This window comes from Bombina bombina, chromosome 4 (assembly GCF_027579735.1).
Source record: "Bombina bombina isolate aBomBom1 chromosome 4, aBomBom1.pri, whole genome shotgun sequence".
NCBI lineage: Eukaryota > Metazoa > Chordata > Amphibia > Anura > Bombinatoridae > Bombina > Bombina bombina.
Genome location: NC_069502.1, coordinates 1,142,009,074 through 1,142,028,933, shown reverse-complemented (window position 1 = coordinate 1,142,028,933; position 19,860 = coordinate 1,142,009,074). Strand labels below are relative to the sequence as shown.

The window sequence follows — 19,860 nt, the reverse complement described above, 5'->3', positions numbered from 1 at the left end:
TTGTAATCTGGTCCTCTATGAGTAAATTAATTAAATTAAAAATAGTTTAAAAAAAAAAACAGTATTTGAAAGGGTCTTAAGATAAACTTAACCCATTTATTCAGATGATTTACTGTATATTGTTTTAGAAAGTGTACGCATTTGTTTTTTTATTATAGTTTGGAATTTCAATTATTAGCAATGATTATTGTTATCATGATTTGTAAATAACTATATCCAGAAAACCCCTTTTTTGTTTTTATTTGCTTAAATATTCAGTATATGTTTACTCCATACTGCAACAAAATCTTATTTCTCACCCCAACTGTAAGGCAAAAAACTAACGCCTAGATTACGAGTTTTGTGTTAGAGGCTGTGCAGTGCTAACGAGCAGTTTTATGCTCACCGTTCACTTACAGACAGCACTGGTATTATGGGTTTTTACAAACCCGGCGTTAGCCGCAAAAAAGTGAGCGTAGAGCAAAATTTAGCTCCACATCTCACCTCAATACCAGTGCTGCTTACATTAGCGGTGAGCTGGTAAAACGTGCTTGTGCACGATTTCCCCATAGGAATCAATGGGGGAGAGCCAGCTGAAAAAAAACCTAACACCTGCAAAAAAGCAGCGTAAAGCTCCTAACGCAGCCCCATTGATTCCTATGGGGAAATACATTCAGGGCTGGACTGGGAATAAAAAGCAGCCCTGGAAAAATATGAAGACCAGCCCTATTTTCCGTTGAATCGATAGAATGCACATGCCCCATTTTTCTCAACGGGGATTACTGGGACACTCCTTCCCCAATATTGTTTCAGAATTAAATTATATTACTTTGTGATAAATACAAATGTCCGATTGATGTTATATAGCAGCCCTACAACCCAATTACATCCATTAATCACCCCTTTAAATTGTAGCTTTCCAGCCCCATCTGCTGCAGCCCACCGGGAAATCTCCTGGTATCCTGGTAGGCCAATCCGGCCCTGAATACATTTTATGTCTACACCTAACACCCTAACATGAACCTCAAGTCTAAACACCCCTAATCTTACACTTATTAACCCCTAATCTGCCGCCCCTGACATCGCCGACACCTGCATTATATTATTAACCCCTAATATGCCGCTCCGGACACCGCCGCCACCTACATTATACTTATGAACCCCTAATCTGCCGCCCCCAACATCGCCGATGCCTACATTTTATTTATTAACCCCTACTCTGCCACCCCCAATGTCGCCGCAACCTACCTACATTTATTAACCCCTAATCTGCCGTCCCCAACGTCGCCACCACTATAATAAAGTTATTAACCCCTAAACCTAAGTCTAACCCTAACCCTAACACCCCCTAACTTAAATATAATTAAAATAAATCTGAATAAAATTACTACAATTAACTAAATAATTCCTATTTAAAACTAAATACTTACCTATAAAATAAACTATAAGCTAGCTACAATATAACTAATAGTTACATTGTAGCTAGCTTAGGGTTTATTTTTATTTTACAAGCAACTTTGTATTTATTTTAACTAGGTAGAATAGTTATTAAATAGTTATTAACTATTTAATAACTACCTAGTTAAAATAAAGACAAATTTACCTGTAAAATAAAACCTAACCTAAGTTACAATTACCCCTAACACTACACTACAATTAAATTAATTACCTAAATTGAATACAATTAATTACAATTAAATAAAATTATCTAAAGTACAAAAAACACTAAATTACAGCACATAATAAAGAAAGATTTTTCAACTAATTACACCTAATCTAATCCCCCTAACAAAATAAAAAAAGCCCACCCAAAATAAAAAAAAGCCCTACCCTACACTAAATTACAAATAGCCCTTAAAAGGGCCTTTTGTGGGGCATTGCCCCAAAGTAATCAGCTCTTTTACCTGTAAAAAAATTACAATTCACCCCCCCACACACATTAAAACCCACCACCCACACAACCAACCCTACTCTAGAACCCACCCAATACCCCCTTAAAAAACCTAACACTAACCCCTAGAAGATCACCCTACCGTGAGAAGTCTTCACCCAACTGGGCCGAAGTCCTTAACGAATCTGGCAGAAGTGGTCCTCCAGACGGACAGAAGTGGTTCTCCAGACGGGCAGAAGTCTTCATCCAGACGTCATCTTCTATCTTCATCCATCCGGCGTGGAGCGGGTCCATCTTCAAGACATCCAACGCGGAGCATCCTCTTCTTTCCACGGCCGACGACTGGCGTCCCTTCAATTCTGATTGGCTGATAGAATTCTGCCCAGTTGGATGAAGACTTCTGCCCATCTGAAGGACCACTTCTGCCCGGTTGGGTGAAGACGTCTCCCGGTAAGGTGATCTTCAAGGGGTTAATGTTAGGTTTTTTAAGGTGGTATTGGGTGGGTTTTAGAGTAGGGCTGGTTGTGTGGGTGGTGGGTTTTAATGTTGGGGGGGATTGTAATTTTTTTTCAGGTAAAAGAGCTGATTACTCTGGGGCAATGCCCCGCAAAAGGCCCTTTTAAGGGCTATTTGTAATTTAGTGTAGGGTAGGGCTTTTTTTATTTTGGGGGGCTTTTTATTTTGTTAGGGGGATTAGATTAGGTGTAATTAGTTTAAAAATCTTGTAATTTCTTTATTATTTTCTGTAATTTAGTGTTTGTTTGTTTGTTTTTTACTTTAGATAATTGTATTTAATTGTATTTAATTTAGGCAATTAATTTAATTGTAGTGTAGTGTAATTGTAACTTAGGTTAGGTTTTATTTTACAGGTAAATTTGTCTTTATTTTAACTAGGTAGTTATTAAATAGTTAATAAATGGTTAATAACTATTCTACCTAGTTAAAATAAATACAAAGTTGCCTGTAAAATAAAAAATAAACCCTAAGCTAGATACAATGTAACTATTAGTTATATTATAGCTAGCTTAGGGTTTATTTTATAGGTAAGTATTTAGTTTTAAATAGGAATAATTTAGTTAATTGTAGTAATTTTATTTAGATTTATTTAAATTATATTTAAGTTAGGTGGGGTTAGGGTTAGACTTAGGTTTAGGGGTCAATAACTTTATTATAGTGGCAGCGATGTTGGGGGCGGCAGATTAGGGGTTAATAAATGTAGGTAGGTGGCGGCGATGTTAGGGCCAGCAGATTAGGGGTTAATAATATTTAAATAGTGTTTGCGATGCGGGAGTGCGGCGTTTAAGGGGTTAATATATTTATTATAGTGGCGGCTATGTCCGGCTCGGCAGATTATGGGTTCAAATATTTATTTTAGTGTTTGTGATGTGGGGGGGGGCCTCGGTTTAGGGGTTAATAGGTAGTTTATGGGTGTTAGTGTACTTTTTAGCACTTTAGTTAAGAGTTTTATGCTACAGCGTTGTAATGTAAAACTCTTAACTACTGACTTTTAAATGCGGTACCAGGCTTGACAGGTGAGGGTTTACCGCTCACTTTTGGTCAGACTTGTAATACCGGCGCTATGCAAGTCCCATTGAAAATATAGGATACTCAATTGACGTAAGTGGATTTGCGGTATTTCCAAGTCTGGCTAAAAAAGTGAGTGGTACACCTGTACCTTCAAGACTCGTAATGCCTGCAGGCGTTAAAAAGCAGCGTTAGGACCTCTTAACGCTGCTTTTTAAGGCTAACGCACAACTCGTAATCTAGGCCTAATTCTCAAAAAAAAATTATGATTTTTTTTACAAAATTCCAATACCAAATCAGTAGGTAATTTGGTACACAGGGTCCCCAACTTTAATTTTTCCATTTTTTTCTATTCTTAGAAAGTGTCCAAAGAGTGGGGAATCTTTGTATACCTCCTTGTCAGCAGTATCACACAGGCGATAACTGTAAAAAAATAAAAAAACATATTATTGGTCAAGTGAATTGATTATTAACATTTTGTTGTATAGGTATATTTCATTGTTCTGCCGCCCTAATCATGGGGAAATCTACTGCTCCTGAATCTCCACCCCGACAATTGTAGCCTATAGGGGCACATGAAGGGGCCATGCACCCTCTCTAGACAACCAGTGGCCAATGATTTGCAAACAATAATGACTAAAGCATTGGAGTGATATGGCATTCTAACATAAAACTCTCTCAAAATGTGCTGCCCCCTAATTACTGGTTTTCTAGGTCCCTAAACAGTTGTCCCGCTGAAAGCAAGACAGGTTAGTGTAATAGAGAATCATTTTGATAAACACAACTATTACACATACAACTAGTGTTGGATGCCACACTTACAGGCATAAAATAAAAGACTAGAAAATTGAGAGACGCACCACTGAGGCAGAACAGAAGCTAGAAAAACTTCCATGCTTGTCCACAAGGCCAGTGCCACTCAGAGTGCTGTCTCTTTTTTGCACACTATGCCTTTTCACAGAGGAAAAAATATCCTGTAGCGTATCAGTCTGATCCTGCCCAATGACAGTCTAGCGCCGAAATACCAGGCAACACTGAGTGGCACTGGCCTTGTGCACAAGCATGGAAGTTTTTCTAGCTTTTGTTCTGCCTCAGCGAGTGCGTCTCTCAATTTTATTGTTTTTATGTCAATTGCTCTAAGGTCTCCCTAAGAGTAAAAGGGGAAACCAGATATGGACTCCTTGCACACGTGCACCTCACTGACGAGTCCCAAGGGAGGCCGAAATGTACATCTGGGGTTTGTTGTTATATCTTGTTCAGAGAAGAATTGCCTGGTATTTTGGCGCTGGACTGTCATTGGGCAGGATCAGACTGATACGCTACAGGATATTTTTTCCTCTGTGAAAAGGCATAGTGTGCAAAAAGAGACAGCACTCTGAGTGGCACTGGCCTTGTGGACAAGCATGGAAGTTTTTCTAGCTTTTGTACTGCCTCAGTGGTGCGTCTCTCAATTTTCTAGTCTTCTATTTTATGCCTGTAAGTGTGGCATCCAACACTAGTTGTATGTGTAATAGTTGTGTTTATCAAAATGATTCCCTATTACACTAACCTGTCTTGCTTTCAGCGGGACAACTGTTTAGGGACCTAGAAAACCAGTAATTAGGGGGCAGCAGACTGAGTGGCACTGGCCTTGTGGACAAGCATGGAAGTTTTTCTAGCTCTAGTTTTTTGTTCTGCCTTAGTGTTGCGTCTCCCAATTTTATTGTTTTTATAAAATCGAAGACTAGGAGCAAACCTTTTCTAAAATGGATTAAAAAAAATAAAAATTCTAGCAGGTTGGTAACCTCATTTTGAAAAGAAAGCTTAAAGGGACACTTTACTATAAAATGTGTTTCCACTTGTGTTCCAAATGACTTGTTATATCCCTGATGAAGTGCTGTGTAGCGACAGGAAACGCGTCGGAGAGCAGCTGTGGTGTTATCGTTTTGTTTTACATGAAGACAATGAAGCATTTGATGTTTTATCTACTCTGCAAGTAGAGGATCGTTATTTACTGCGCTTCTATGTAGTGCATCGAGATTTGGTGAAGGGGAGAGCCATTGAGGTCTACAGTCACTTTTGCCCTGCTGAATATCACACTGACCGGTGTTTGGCAATCGCCATTGAAGCAGATCGCATTCCCGCGGTGTGGGGCGGCACAGTGACTAATTGGAATTGTTACTATTTGAATATTTGTTGCAAGCTGAGTGCTTAACCTGGAACTGTCAGCGCTGCTTAAATTCTACTTGCTGATACAGTATATCACACTTAAGTATATTGCAGGCTGACAAAGAGAAGGTGCGTGGTTATTACACTATTCATTGTGAATATTATTATAAGAGTATTGTACAGTGACTTTCTATTTCCTCAACTTTACCGTGGTTTGACTTTATGATTGACAGCAGCAGCAACTGAACTGTGTATTTCTTCCACAAGCTTTAACCTTTAAATTCTAATCTGCTATTTGCATAACTTTGTTTTAGTTAAATGTCCCTTTAACTTGTGCCACAATTTCACCCACAGCACTTGCAGTGTCAAAACTCCCCGCATCTATTTCCACTTCTGACACAACGTGTGCTGTCAGCTATACATCAATATTAGCACTGCCAACATCCTGCTTGGCACTTGCATAGCTGACACCACACCATTAAAGGGACAGTACACCGTAAAATTGTTTTTCCCTTAATGTATTTTCAATAACTTGTTATACCAGCTGCAGAGTATACAATGGGGCATATTTATCAATGTGCGAGCGGACATGATACAGAGCTTGATAAATATGCCCCATAGTATGAGAAATTGCATTTTCAGGTTAATTTGTGTATATGAATTAGCTGGTTTTGTGCTTTTAAACTACAACCTATTGAAAAGGGTTGAGCTTGCAGGTAATATCAGATCTCATTATGTTATCCCTTTGCATACACACACTTGATTCCTTATCTTATATCTGTCTGTAAATCAGAGCTCAATGCTTCAAAAGAACAATGTAAAATTAACATTGTATTAACTACCTACACCCCACTCAGAGTGTAATTTATTCTGCTGGCTGTGTTTACTTAGGCTTATCAATAGCCTAAACTCCAGTATAGAAACTTTCAGTATAGGTTGGGATTCCACAGGCTAAATTAGCTATTTCAAATGCCAAAATAAGCGTAAACTAGCTACTTGTAAGAAATTCAATACACTCCAGCAGGTAAAATAGATCACTTGGAACAATTTAAAGGGGAGAATATTTTGGGGTAAACTGTCCCTTTAATCTTAATAGTATTTTCAACAACACTTGTACTGAAAATAACCAAACTTATTTTTTAATTAACAACTATACCTTTCTTTAAATACAGACAGAAAATAATATTCAAATTCTTTACTGCAATGTGATTTTGTCTCTTTTAAATAAAGCTATCCATTTAATCTAACTGTAATCACTTTAAGTACATATTGTTTATTTTTTTTTAACAACGGTAAATACCTGCGCAGTGTTTCCAAAGGCTCTTTCATGTCAATAACACCAGTGTCAGGATCCACAGTGGTTAATATACACCTACAGAGATAATACGAGAATAGATGGTTTTATTTCATTCGTTTCAGTTTTGGAAACGTTTCTTTAGTAATTGAATAATACTGACCTTGGGCAAGGCATGACTTGTTTCAAGGTCACATGATTGCCAATCTGCATTTCTTTCCAGGAATCCTGCATTTCACCAAGTAAAAGATAAAATTGTATTGAAACTATGGTTATTGCATTTAAATGATCAGTCATTATCACATAGAGAATGCAGTTTTAAACAGCTTTCTAATTTACTTCTATTATCAAATTGTCTTCATTCTGTTGGTATCTTTTGTTGAAAACCACTGCACTATATGGCAGCAGTTTTGTTAGAATGTCATTCATTTGGATTTCCTGCCATATAGTGCTTTAGAAACCTACCTAGGTATCTTCAACAAAGAATACCATGGGAATGAACCAAATTTGGTAAAAGAAGTAAATTGGAAACTTTTTTTAAATTGCATTCTCTATCTGAATCACAAAAGAAAAGTGTTGGGTTTCGTGTCCCTTTAATGCACAATAGGCCCAAATCTTTTATTATGTGCAGACAAAAAAAAAGCATTTCTTATGGACATTATTTATATGGCCTGCTTTTCCTGTAATTTAACTCTGAAACTGTTCATTTTTACTTTGTCCCTCAGAGGGTGGAGATCATCCTGCAGGATAAAGAACTCTGCAACATACTACAAAGTGCTTGCTTGAATGGTTTATATTTCTCCATTGTTTGTCACAGCAAAGGAAATACTATATTTAGAAGACATTTTAAGTTGTGTGACTATGGACTGGAAAACAATGCAAATGTATATAGCAAAATTACTGTTTTTATGCTTTGTACGCAGATAAAATACCCATTCAGGGCCAGATTACGAGTGGCGCGCTATAGTTTGCATGCAAGCGATATATGGTTTATCGGGCCTGTTTGCAAGCTTCAGAAGTTGCATGTGTTTTACAAGTTGAAAGCAAACGAGATCGCTTGATCGCAATTGAAGTTAATGCACCTCAGGTTATCGCAACCTCAGACCTCTGGTTAAAATTCAAAGTTGCACAAAACACATTAAAATATACATTACAAAGCACAGGAACACTCATAATAACACTGGCTGATAAAAAATAAAAAAAATGCACAAAAAAGTTATAAGGGCTCAAAGATATGAGGTCTCAGGTGTTAGAAAGTAGACATGTGCATGGCGAAAAAATTTGGTTCGGTTCGATTCGGAATTTTTCGAAGTTCGGTTCGGATCGATTCGAATTCGGAAAATTTCAAATCGATTCATTTCGGATTTGTTTTGGATTCATTCAGATTCGAAGAAATTCGGCTGGATTCAGTTCGATTCGGTTCGATTCGGTTCATAAATTCGGCAATTCGGTAAGTGTTAGGTGTGATTAGACTAGTATTATACTGTATATTAGGTGTTAACATAACATACTGTATAATACGAGTGTAATCCAATGGCCATCCGAATTTACGAATCGATTCGGTTCAAGTCGGAAAATTCGGCAAAATGTTAATTCTGAAATTCGATTTGATTCAAATCGCCGAATTTGCCGAATTTTCTGAATTTCCGAATCAAACCGAACCGAATCGCACATGTCTATTAGAAAGAAAAAGGCAGGCAAAGGGCTTTAACACAGAGATACATACATATAAATCTCTAAAGATGTACAGTATATGTATGTATGTGTGTGTATATATATATATATATATATATATATATATATATACTTTATGTATATACTGTATATGTCTATATGTGTGTACATATGTATTTATATGTGTGTATATAGTGTATGTGTTTACAGACATATATATATAGACATATATTAGTGCATTGGAGCCCTTTGCTGTCAAGTAGAGGAAAACATGTAAAAGCATATTTATGCAATATTTATTTTTAATAAAGGTTTTAACTATGAATTTACTGTAAATATTATACATCCCAATGCTCTGCACATATATGTTATATGTATTTATAAATAGATATTCCTATATATATCTGTATATATCTATACCTAGATTTAATCATCTATATATATATAGTTATAGATATATATTTTACCAAAATACCATCAGATATAAGTAGACATATGTATTTATGAATAAAGAGAACATATTCTTACATGTGAAGAAAATTGGAATTTGAAATATTCATATTTTCATATCGGGTTAGCGCACATTTTTTCACTTTTGCTGCTCTATTGACTTCTATGGGCGATTAGTTTAACGTGCGTGCAATATTGGAAGTATGGCTTTTTGAGCGCCTTAGGTAAGTGCGAGAGTGATAACATTACTTTAACTTGTAAAACACGGGGGCACTAAATAGTGCTCCACTCGTAATCTAGCTCTGAATCTGCAATCATGCATATTTACAAATCCTATTTTTAACCACTAGGTGGCACACATTTCCCATGTTCAAAGTAGAGGTAAGTAAATTGCTTTATTCTGACTGCAACTAGAACAATTCAACAGAGGCAGAGACAAATTTCCCATTAAAATGGGCAAACCAGTAGGCAGCTGCTGAAGGGCATTTAACATTCTATATACTGCTCACTTAGTTGACCAGAGCAGCTAAAGATCATATTGGAAGAATTATAGTGGATTGTAAAGAGACTTAAAATTATGTTTCTTGTTCTTGCATCTTAAACAGGGCATTTTAAATTTAAAATGATGATGTGAAGTCATACAAATGACTTTACTTAATATGAAAGCATGTCATTAATGCATTTTAACTCACCTTATATCTAATACTTGAAGGGAGCAGTAACAATTAGGGATTCAGTAAAATTATTGTGTAGCATATTTCAATGTTGATACTAGCCTAGAGTTGCTGTTTGCGTTCATTTCTTGACTTACTGTTTCTCATATAACAAATAGTTTTCTAGGACTATACTTTATTTGGATAATTGGTAAAAAAAAAAATACTATTACATTTGATTCTGTTAAACAGAACTAAATACAGAATAATATAGTATATAGTATATTGATATTTAATATTGTTTTAAGTAAGGATGCACCGAAATTTGGTCGCAGAAACATTTTGGCCGAAAATGTCATTATAGTTTTTTGCCAGTTTTTTTTTTTTTCTTGGTAAAATTATTGTGTAGCATATTATTGTTTTAAGATATTTTTGTCCAATTTTAGTGCGTTACTTTCAATAAAAGTGTGGTTATTTTATTTTATTGGCTTGCAGGTTTTCAATTCAGATTCATTCATAAAATAGTCTAATTATGCAAATATTTTAAAATAATTTGGAAAAAAATACATTTTCTGTTTCGGTTTTCGGCTAAGTGCATCCTGGATTTTCGGATTCGGTTTCGGTACAGAATTTCCATTTCGGTGCATCACTATTAACAATAAAGCTTGCTATAGAAACACACACAGGGCGCAATCACTTATTTCTCATAATTTTCAGCGCAACTGCTGAAACCCACGTCTCCCGTAAGTTGACATTGGGTGAATCACATAACAAACGCCGCTATATGATATACTGGCGTAAGTAGACCAAACTGGCGATGTTCAGAATTCACCCCCTAACTGTCCCGATTTTCACGGGACAGTGACGATTTTAGGGGTCTGTCCCACTGTCCCTGGTTGCTTGCCATCTGTGCATGGGGCATTTTTTTTTTAAATTCTATTGGGCCCATACTTAGAAGCAGCTGATTTTTCTCTCCCAGGGTTATATACCTGTTAAATTCCCTGTGGAAAAGAAATGGTGTGTGGGTTAAGCAGGAGTAAGAAGGCTGTATACCCTCTGACCTCAGGTAATGGTGACCTCTAACCTCTGGTAGTGATGACGTCTAACCCCTGGTGATAATACTAGCATGCCTTCAGTTTTTTTATAATGAGCAGTGCTAACACTAGGGTAACGAACAGTGGCAGCCTCAGACTGCCAGCTAATGTGCTTGCCAACCCCAGAACCCCATACAATGAATTACAGATGCCCATATATGATGTAGTGTGTGTGTGTGTATCTGTATGTTTAAGTGTGTGTGTGTATCTGCATGTATAAGTGTATGCTACGTAGTGTGTGTATCTGCATGTATAATTGTAAGTTATGTAGTATGTGTGTGTGTATCTGTATGTATAAGTGTGTGTGTATGTTTGTATAAGTGTATGCTATGTAGTGTGTGTGTGTATATCTGCATGTATAAGTGTATGCTATGTAGTGTGTGTGTGTATATCTGCATGTATAAGTGTATGCTGTGTAGTGTGTGTGTATCTGCATGTATAAGTGTATGCTACGTAGTGTGTGTGTAGCTGTCTGTTTAAGTGGGTGTGTATATCTGCATGTATAAGTGTATGCTATGTAGTGTGTGTGTGTATATCTGCATGTATAAGTGTATGCTGTGTAGTGTGTGTGTATCTGCATGTATAAGTGTTTGCTACGTAGTGTGTGTATCTGCATGTATAAGTGTAAGCTTGGAAGTGTGTGTGTATCTGTATGTATAAGTGTGTGTGTGTGTGTGTATCTGCATGTGTAAGTGTATGCTATGTAGTGTGTATGTGTGTATCTGCATGTATACGTGTAAGCTATGTAGTGTGTGTGTAGCTGTCTGTTTAAGTGGGTGTGTATATCTGCATGTATAAGTGTATGCTATGTAGTGTGTGTATCTGCATATATAAGTGTAATCTATGTACTGTGTGTGTATCTGCATGTTTAAGTGTAAGCTATGTAGTGTGTGTGTATCTGCATTTATAAGTGTAAACTATGTAGTGTGTGTGTATCTGCATGTAAAAGTGTAAGCTATGTAGTGTGTGTATGTGTGTATATCTGCATGCATAAGTTATGTAGTGTGTTTGTGTGTGTATCTGTATGTATAAGTTTGTGTGTGTATTGCATGTATAAGTGTATGCTACAGTATGTAGTGTGTGTGTCTGCATGTATAAATGTAAGCTATGTAGTGTGTTTGTGTATCTGTATGTATAAGTGTGTTTGTATCTGCATGTATAAGTGTAAGCTATGTAGTGTGTGTGTATCTATATGTATACGTGTATGCTGTGTAGTGTGTGTGTATCTGCATGTATACGTGTATGCTGTGTGGTGTGTGTGTGTATCTGCAGGTACAAGTTTAGGTTATTTAGTAGGTATGTGTATCTGCATATATATGTGTATGTTGTGTAGTGTGTGTGTATCTGCATGTATAAATGTAAGCTATGTAGTGTGTGTGTGTGTGTGTATCTGCATGTATAAGTGTAAGATATGTAGTGTGTTTGTGTGTCTTCATGTATAAGTTTAAGCTATGTAATGTCTGTGTGTATCTGCATGTATAAGTTTAAGCTATGTAGTGTGTCTGTGTGTGTATCTGCATGTATAAGTGTAAGCTTTGTAGTGTGTGTGTATCTGCATGTATTAGTGTGTGCTATGTAGTGTGTGTGTGTATCTGCATGTATAAGTGTATGCTGTGTAGTGTGTGTATATGTATGTATAAGTGTAAGCTATGTAGTGTGTGTGTGTGTGTATCTGCATGTATAAGTGTAAGATATGTAGTGTGTGTGCATCTGCATGTATAAGTGTATGCTGTGTAGTGTGTGTGTGTATCTGTATGTATAAGTTTAAGATATGTAGTGTGTGTGTATATCTGCATGTATAAGTTTAAGCTATGTAATATATGTGTGTAGCTGCATGTATACGTATATGCTATGTAGTGTGTGTGTGTTTCTGCATGTGTATGCTATACAGTGTGTTTTTCTGTGTATTTGAGTGTGTGTATCTGCATGTGTAAGTGTATGCTATGTAGTGTGTGTGTATCTGCATGTGTAAGTGTATGCTATGTAGTGTGTGTGTATCTGCATGTATAAGTGTATGATATGTAGTGTGTGTGTATCTGCATGTGTAAGTGTATGCTATGTAGTGTGTGTGTGTCTGCATGTATAAGTGTATGCTATGTAGTGTGTGTGTATCTGCATGTATAAGTGTATGCTATGTAGTGTGTGTATCTGCATGTGTAAGTGTATGCTATGTAGTGTGTGTGTATCTGCATGTATAAGTGTATGATATGTAGTGTGTGTGTATCTGCATGTGTAAGTGTATGCTATGTAGTGTGTGTGTATCTGCATGTATAAGTGTATGATATGTAGTGTGTGTGTGTATCTGCATGTGTAAGTGTAGCTATGTGTAGTGTGTGTGTATCTGCATGTATAAGTGTATGCTATGTAGTGTGTGTGTATCTGCATGTATAAGTGTATGCTATGTAGTGTGTGTGTATCTGCATGTGTAAGTGTATGCTATGTAGTGTGTGTGTATCTGCATGTGTAAGTGTATGCTATGTAGTGTGTGTGTGTGTGTTTCTACATGTGTAAGTGTATGCTATACAGTGTGTTTTTCTGTGTATTTGAGTGTGTGTACATGTATATATGTAGCTTGTGTTACTGTGCATTTTTGCTGCCTTTAAAAGCCAGAATCTACAATATTAATGGGGATTGGGGAATGCAGAGAGCAGTTTTAAAGAATTTATTATTAAATGACCAATTAAGAAAAAATATTTAGCACTGTCTCTGCAACGTCTAATTAAATACAGAGCTCACATAGCTACTATACCAGTGGTTTGAGCTTGTGTTTGATTTGCTGCCTAAGCGTACTTAACGATATGACTTGATTTAGAATTTTATTTACATTACTTTGGTCTTATGATTTTCTTAAGCCCCGTCCCTGCTCCTGCCCACCACATATCACACTTTCACCACAGGTGTGTGTGTGTGTGGGGGGGGGGGGGCTTTCCAAACAATACCTCTCAGAAACAGCAAGGAAAACATGGTGGGTAATCAGGGTGTGTATGGTCTGTCAGGTGTTTTAAGGCTGCAGATGTGAGGTTGTGCTGTTTGTGATTGGTTTGACACACTTGCAGATGGCCGATACTGGTTTGATTTATTAAGTGGCCATGCAAGGGTTAAATGTTTTATATGAGCGGCTGCAATGTATGTGAATGTGCATGCGTTAGGTGTTTGTTAAGCCTTCCAGGGACTTACACTGCTTTTTTACTGTGCGCAAGGGTTGCTGCGTCTGCCTATGTTTGGCGAGCTGGAACTGGAGTAAAATATATCCATTCGGCGAGCGTAGGTTCATGCACTGTCTTTGTGATACCGACTGCCGACAGCAGTTCTTTTTTAGTTTCTGCGCACGTTGCCAAGTATGTGATCGAGGTCACAGTGCAGGAGGTACACTTGCTATTGGCTGTGCAGCCCGACTTTCAAGTTTGTGAAAAAAAAAATTGATTTACAGTGAGGCAGCTGTATGTATGCGGGTGATTAAAACACAAGAATAAAATAAATGTTACTGATAAAAAATAATGCATTTGGTCTTATAATAAAACGCCTACATTAATTAATTAATGCTTTCATAATATAAATTATAAAAGGCAATTTAATGACTTAACCCTCACTTTAATTACAGAACAGATGTTCTTATGGTTAAAAGAAAACAGCTTGAGGAGTTATTTCCCTCTCATTGGACTTGCCCTTATCAGCCAACAAGGAACTGATCACCAGGTGTGCACAATTATGCATTTCCTGTTCAGTTCACTATCAGCTTATACAGATTTTACTGAACCATTTGTTCAAGATCAAATATCCTTAACATGGATAATTGCTGTTCTGGCATGTGCACAATAGAAAGCAAAATGTATTTATCAATTTTATATGTTATATCCCTTTAACTGAAGAGGTTTCTGGGGCTTGGTGATGTCACTTCTCACATGCGTGGTGATGTCACCGGTAACCCTAGATTCCCTGGGCGATGCCGGAGCCATAGACCACCAGAGATGCAAAACCAATACATGTGTCAGGGGTTTTCCCTGTTTTGTTTGCTATGTGCTGCTGGCAGCCATTTTACTCACCTCTCTTCCTGACTATGGTGCATTGTGGGGGATGCTGCTCATTTTCTGCACTTCCTTTTATTGCCAGACTGGTGTGCATCATCCATGTGAGACAGGATGCAGTCTCAGAATTGTGATGTCATCACTTATTATTTAAAGGTCCTCTGTTCAGTATGCTTTGCCTTTGGGTTGTCTCAGACCTGTTTGTGAGAGTTCCTGTGTATTACCTGGCTGTCTGACGTCCTTCCTGGTTCCTGATCCCTGGCTTGTTCCTGACTCTGCTGTTTTCCTTGTTCCTGATTCCGGCTCGTCTGACTATTCGCTTTGGCTCCTGACTCGGCTCGTCTGACTACCAGCTCTGGTTTTGACTCCTGGCTTGTTATTTGACTTGTGGACTTTTTATTATTTTTTGCTATTAATAAAGGTGTGATTATTTTTGCACTTCTCGTCTCAGTCTGATTCCTGGCACCCTGACAACATGCAATTATAAAGCATATCAAGGTTACATGAGTCTATGGGGCAGAATTATCAAGCTCCGAATGGAGCTTGATGCCCCTGTTTCCGCGCGTGTCTTCAGGCTCACCGGAAACAGTAGTTATGAAGCAGCAGTCTAAAGACCACTGCTTCATAACTTGCCGCTGCCTCTGAGGCTGCGGTCTTCAATCCACCCGAACCTATACGATCGGGCTGATTGACACCACCTGCTAGCGGCCGATTGGCCGTGAATCTGCAGGGGGCTGCATTGCACAAGCAGTTCACCATAACTGCTTGTGCAATGATAAATGCTAACAGCGTATGCTGTCGGCATTAATCGATGTGCGGCAGACATGATACGCTACATTGTATCATGTCCGTCCGCACTTTAGTAAATCGGCCCCTGTGTGTGTTGTTCTCTTGTTATTATATAACTTAGTGCCAGTCTATCTCTTAAAGGGATATAAAGTGCAAAAAGAAAATGCTCTAATAATAATTTTATTATTGCACTATTGCTTGTATATAACTGAATGTTTAATCCCAGCAATAGGATGAAACACATTGTTTAAGTCAACTCCAGAGCAACAATGCACCACTGGGAGCTGAAAACATCTGCCGAGCCAATGACAAGAGACAAATGTGTGTAGCCAGCTAGCTCCCAGTAGTTCAGGATATTTACATATTATTTTTCAACAAAGAATATCAAGAAAATAAAGTAAACTTGATTTTAGAATTTAATTTAAAAGTGTCTTAAAAGGACATGCTATCTGGATCATGCAAGTTTAATCTTGACTTTGCTATCCCATTAATAGAATCGATTCCATAAACTGTTACAGCTTCTTTTTAAACCCTTAACGACCAAGGACGTGTCAGGCACGCCCTCATTTGGGTGTCAGTTAATGACCAAGGACGTGCCTGACACGTCCTCTGGGGTTTGAAGCACTGGAAGCGACTAAAAAAATAGATATACAGGTGAAGGGTTATTCTGGAATTCCTGACAGATCTCAGTGTTCCAATGTAAATATCGCTAATTTTGAAAAAAATAAGTGGTTTGGAAATAGCAAAGTGCTACTTGTACTTATTGCCCTATAACTTGCACAAAAAAATAGCAAAGAACATGTAAACATTGTGTATTTCTAAACTCAGGACAAAATTTAGAAACTATTTAGCATGGGTGTTTTTTGGTGGTTGTAGATGTGTAACAGATTTTGGGGGTCAAAGGTAGAAAAAGTATGTTTTTTCCCTTTTTTTCATCATATTTTATATTTTTTTTATATAGTAAATTATAAGATATGATGAAAATAATGGTATCTTTAGAAATTCCATTTAATGGCGAGAAAAACAGTATATAATATGTGTGGGTACAGTAAATGAGTAAGAGAAAAATTACAGCTTAACACAAACACAGCAGAAATGTAAAAATAGCCCTGGTCTCAAACACTCAGAAAATTGAAAAGTGCTCTTGTCACTAAGGGGTTAATCAGCTATTTATGTGCTAAATAAAGCTATTTTTTTCCACTCAGGATTGTAGAGATTTGTTTGTCTCCACCAACACAGCCAGGATTTCTCTATATTAGCAGATGAGTGATGAATTTCTTGGAACGAAATATTGATTTCTTGCTAGTCTAATTTTCAGCTTAAACAAACTTGACTTTCTTTTTTTAAATATAAAATTATTATAATGTTTAATTGCATTGCATGATTACATATTGCTGGGTATAGTGTTTCTTAATGCGCCTATGTGTTATGTTACAAGTTTTACAGGATACCTTGTGTTTCAGGTTATATAGGTGTACATAGGATACTTTATGTTACATACTATGCAGCAACTATGACTAGTGTACCTTAAATTACAAAATTAGATAGCTGCCTATAGGATACTTTATGTTACAGATTAGATAGCTGCCTATAGGATACTTTATGTTACAGATTAGATAGCTGCTTATAGGATACTTTATGTTACAGATTAGAAAGTTGAATATAGGATATCTTATGTTACAGATTATATAGGTGTCTATTGGATACCTTATGTTTCAGGTTATATAGCTGCATATATAATACCTTATGTTACAGATAAGATACCTGCCTATAGTGTACCTTAAATTACAGATTATATAGCTGCCTACAGGATACTTTGTTTATGTTACAGATTAGATAGCTGCCTATAGGATACTTTATATTACAGATTAGATAGCTGCTTATAGAATACCTTATGTTACAGTTTAGATAGTTGCCTATAGGATACTTTATGTTACAGATTAGATAGCTGCCTATAGAATACTTTATGTTACAGATTAGATAGCTGCCTATAGAATACCTTATGTTACAGTTTAGATAGTTGCCTATAGGATACCTTATGTTACAGATTAGATATTTGAATATAGGATTCCTTATGTTACACATTATATAGCTGCCTATAGGATACCTTATGTTACAGATAAAATACCTGCCTATAGTGTACCTTAAATTACAAATTAGATAGCTGCCTACAGCAGTGACGTGCAGTGAGGTCAGAGGCTGGTGAGGCACTAGATATTATACGCCAGAGAAACACATGTACATAGGGCTGCAAGTACCCCCAACAGGGCAGGTTTAAATGATAGCTGTGCACGGGTGACATAATCAGGTGATGGGTGAGAGCAAGTTAGTAACCACTGAGTTACTGATCAGTTGATTACTTCACCTGTGCACTGATTCAGCTATAATGAAAACCTGGCCTGTTGGGGGTACTTGAGGACCATTTTTGAGAAACACTGCGCTAAAGCACCAGCTCATCGGAAATGTATTGATTACCTGAAGAATAAAGCACAGATACTCTGCTCACTGACACCCACACACACTCTGCTCACATACACACTCACACAATTCTGTGGCACAGTGCCAGTTACTAAGCAATTAGAATGATCCACAATCTCTTCTCTACTCACTACTGTATTGTAAAAATAGAAAAAAATTACCATACAAGTTTTACACAAAGGACAAGTTATCAATACTGCCAACACAGCTGCTGCAATATGGTATTCAAGAAACGCACGTGCACATCCCACTTAGGTATGCTCTTCAACAAAGGACACCAAAGGATACCAAAAGAATGAAGTACATAATAATAAAAGTAAAATAGAAAGTTTATTTATTTATTTGTTTTGTGCAATTTCTATCTGAATGATGGAAATGTAATTATGACTTTCATGTTCCTTTCAAAAACTAATTTGATTTGCTGACATGGGGCCAGTAACAGTTGATGCTAATTATCAAAATATAAATAACTAGAAAAATCTATTAAAATAGCATGCTCTACCTCAATCATGAAAGTTTAATTTTAAATGTCTCCCTTTGACTGTGTGTTTAACCAGTTACTTTACAGTGGCAATATTTCTAAAAACATTTAACTGCAATAATTACATATATTTTTTAAATGAGTCATTATCTCCTTTTTATTAATATAAACTTGTATAAAAGCAGCACATATTAAAAACACAATGCAACAGCTTCAATTGATTTGTGAATTACAAGTTAACTGCAGTCTTTAAATAAATGGAGACACAGAGAAAAATAAAAATAGATACTGCATCCTCTGACTGAACAGACAAAACATATATGGAGTTTGTACCAAATTAAATCAAATAACCATGAAAAAGGGAGGCTTAGCAATATTCAATGTCAAAAACTTTAATTTAAATAATGTGGACACTGCACACTTAACTTCAAACTCTGGGTTTTAAATTATGGATTTAAATTTGAATTGACCCTTTGACTTCCTGTCAGTATTGGGTTATGCTCACTTACTGCCCCCCCCCCCCCCCCCCCCCCCCCCCCCCCTGTTAATGAGCTGTATCTGAACACAATTTGTGAATCACAAGAGATGTAGAATACTCTTCTGCTTGGTGTCATCTGTTCTTAGGTTACCTCAACTTCCAGTTGTGTCACATGACCCTGCTCACTGCATCCTCCTTCTGATTAATCTATATATCCTTCACTTGCTAGGAGGCATCAAGAGGGGTGCCTCCTATTGGTCCCAATTTTTGCTGCTAATATATTGACAGAACACAGGTGGAGCTGCAGCACAGCTTTTCCTTTGACCCATGTACTGCAATGGAGAGAAGCGTTCCTGTACCTGCCTCTCCATAGCATTACATGGGGGGGAAAAAATTTGGGACTACTTTTTTTTTGTTTTAATTAAAATTTAATTAAGCTTTGGCCACATATGGCAGGGTAGGCACTGCCTTCCCTGCCTCCTATGAGTGCACGTCCCTGGCCTACAGGATACTTTGTTTATGTTACAGATTAGATAGCTGCCTATAGGATACTTTATGTTACAGATTAGATAGCTGCCTATAGGATACTTTATGTTACAGATTAGATAGCTGCCTATAGGATACTTTATGTTACAGATTAGATAGCTGCCTATAGGATACTTTATGTTACAGATTATATAGTTGAATATAGGATACCTTGTGCTACAGATTATATAGCTGCCGATAGGATACCTTATATTACAGATTAGATAGCTGCCTACAGGATACTTTGTTTATGTTACAGATTTTATAGCTGCCTACAGGATACTGCGTTTATGTTACAGATTTTATAGCTGCCTATAGGATACCTTATGTTACAGATTTTATAGCTGCCTACAGGATACTGCGTTTATGTTACAGAT

At 37.0% G+C, this 19,860-nt stretch overlaps 1 protein-coding gene across 2 annotated transcripts in view; it reads right to left on the bottom strand.

Moving 5' to 3' along the window:
- Positions 1–3,053: 3,053 nt before the first annotated feature.
- MTARC2 (mitochondrial amidoxime reducing component 2) overlaps positions 3,054–19,860 on the bottom strand; it is a 90,091-nt gene continuing 73,284 nt past the window's right edge. For both annotated transcript variants that reach the window (XM_053709364.1, XM_053709365.1), the window contains 3 exons: positions 7,000–7,064; positions 6,843–6,914; positions 3,054–3,817 (listed from right to left, as the gene is read on the bottom strand). In XM_053709364.1, coding sequence (XP_053565339.1) covers positions 3,691–3,817; positions 6,843–6,914; positions 7,000–7,064 — 264 coding nt within the window. In that variant the 3' untranslated portion in view covers positions 3,054–3,690. The remainder of the gene's footprint in view (positions 3,818–6,842; positions 6,915–6,999; positions 7,065–19,860) is intronic.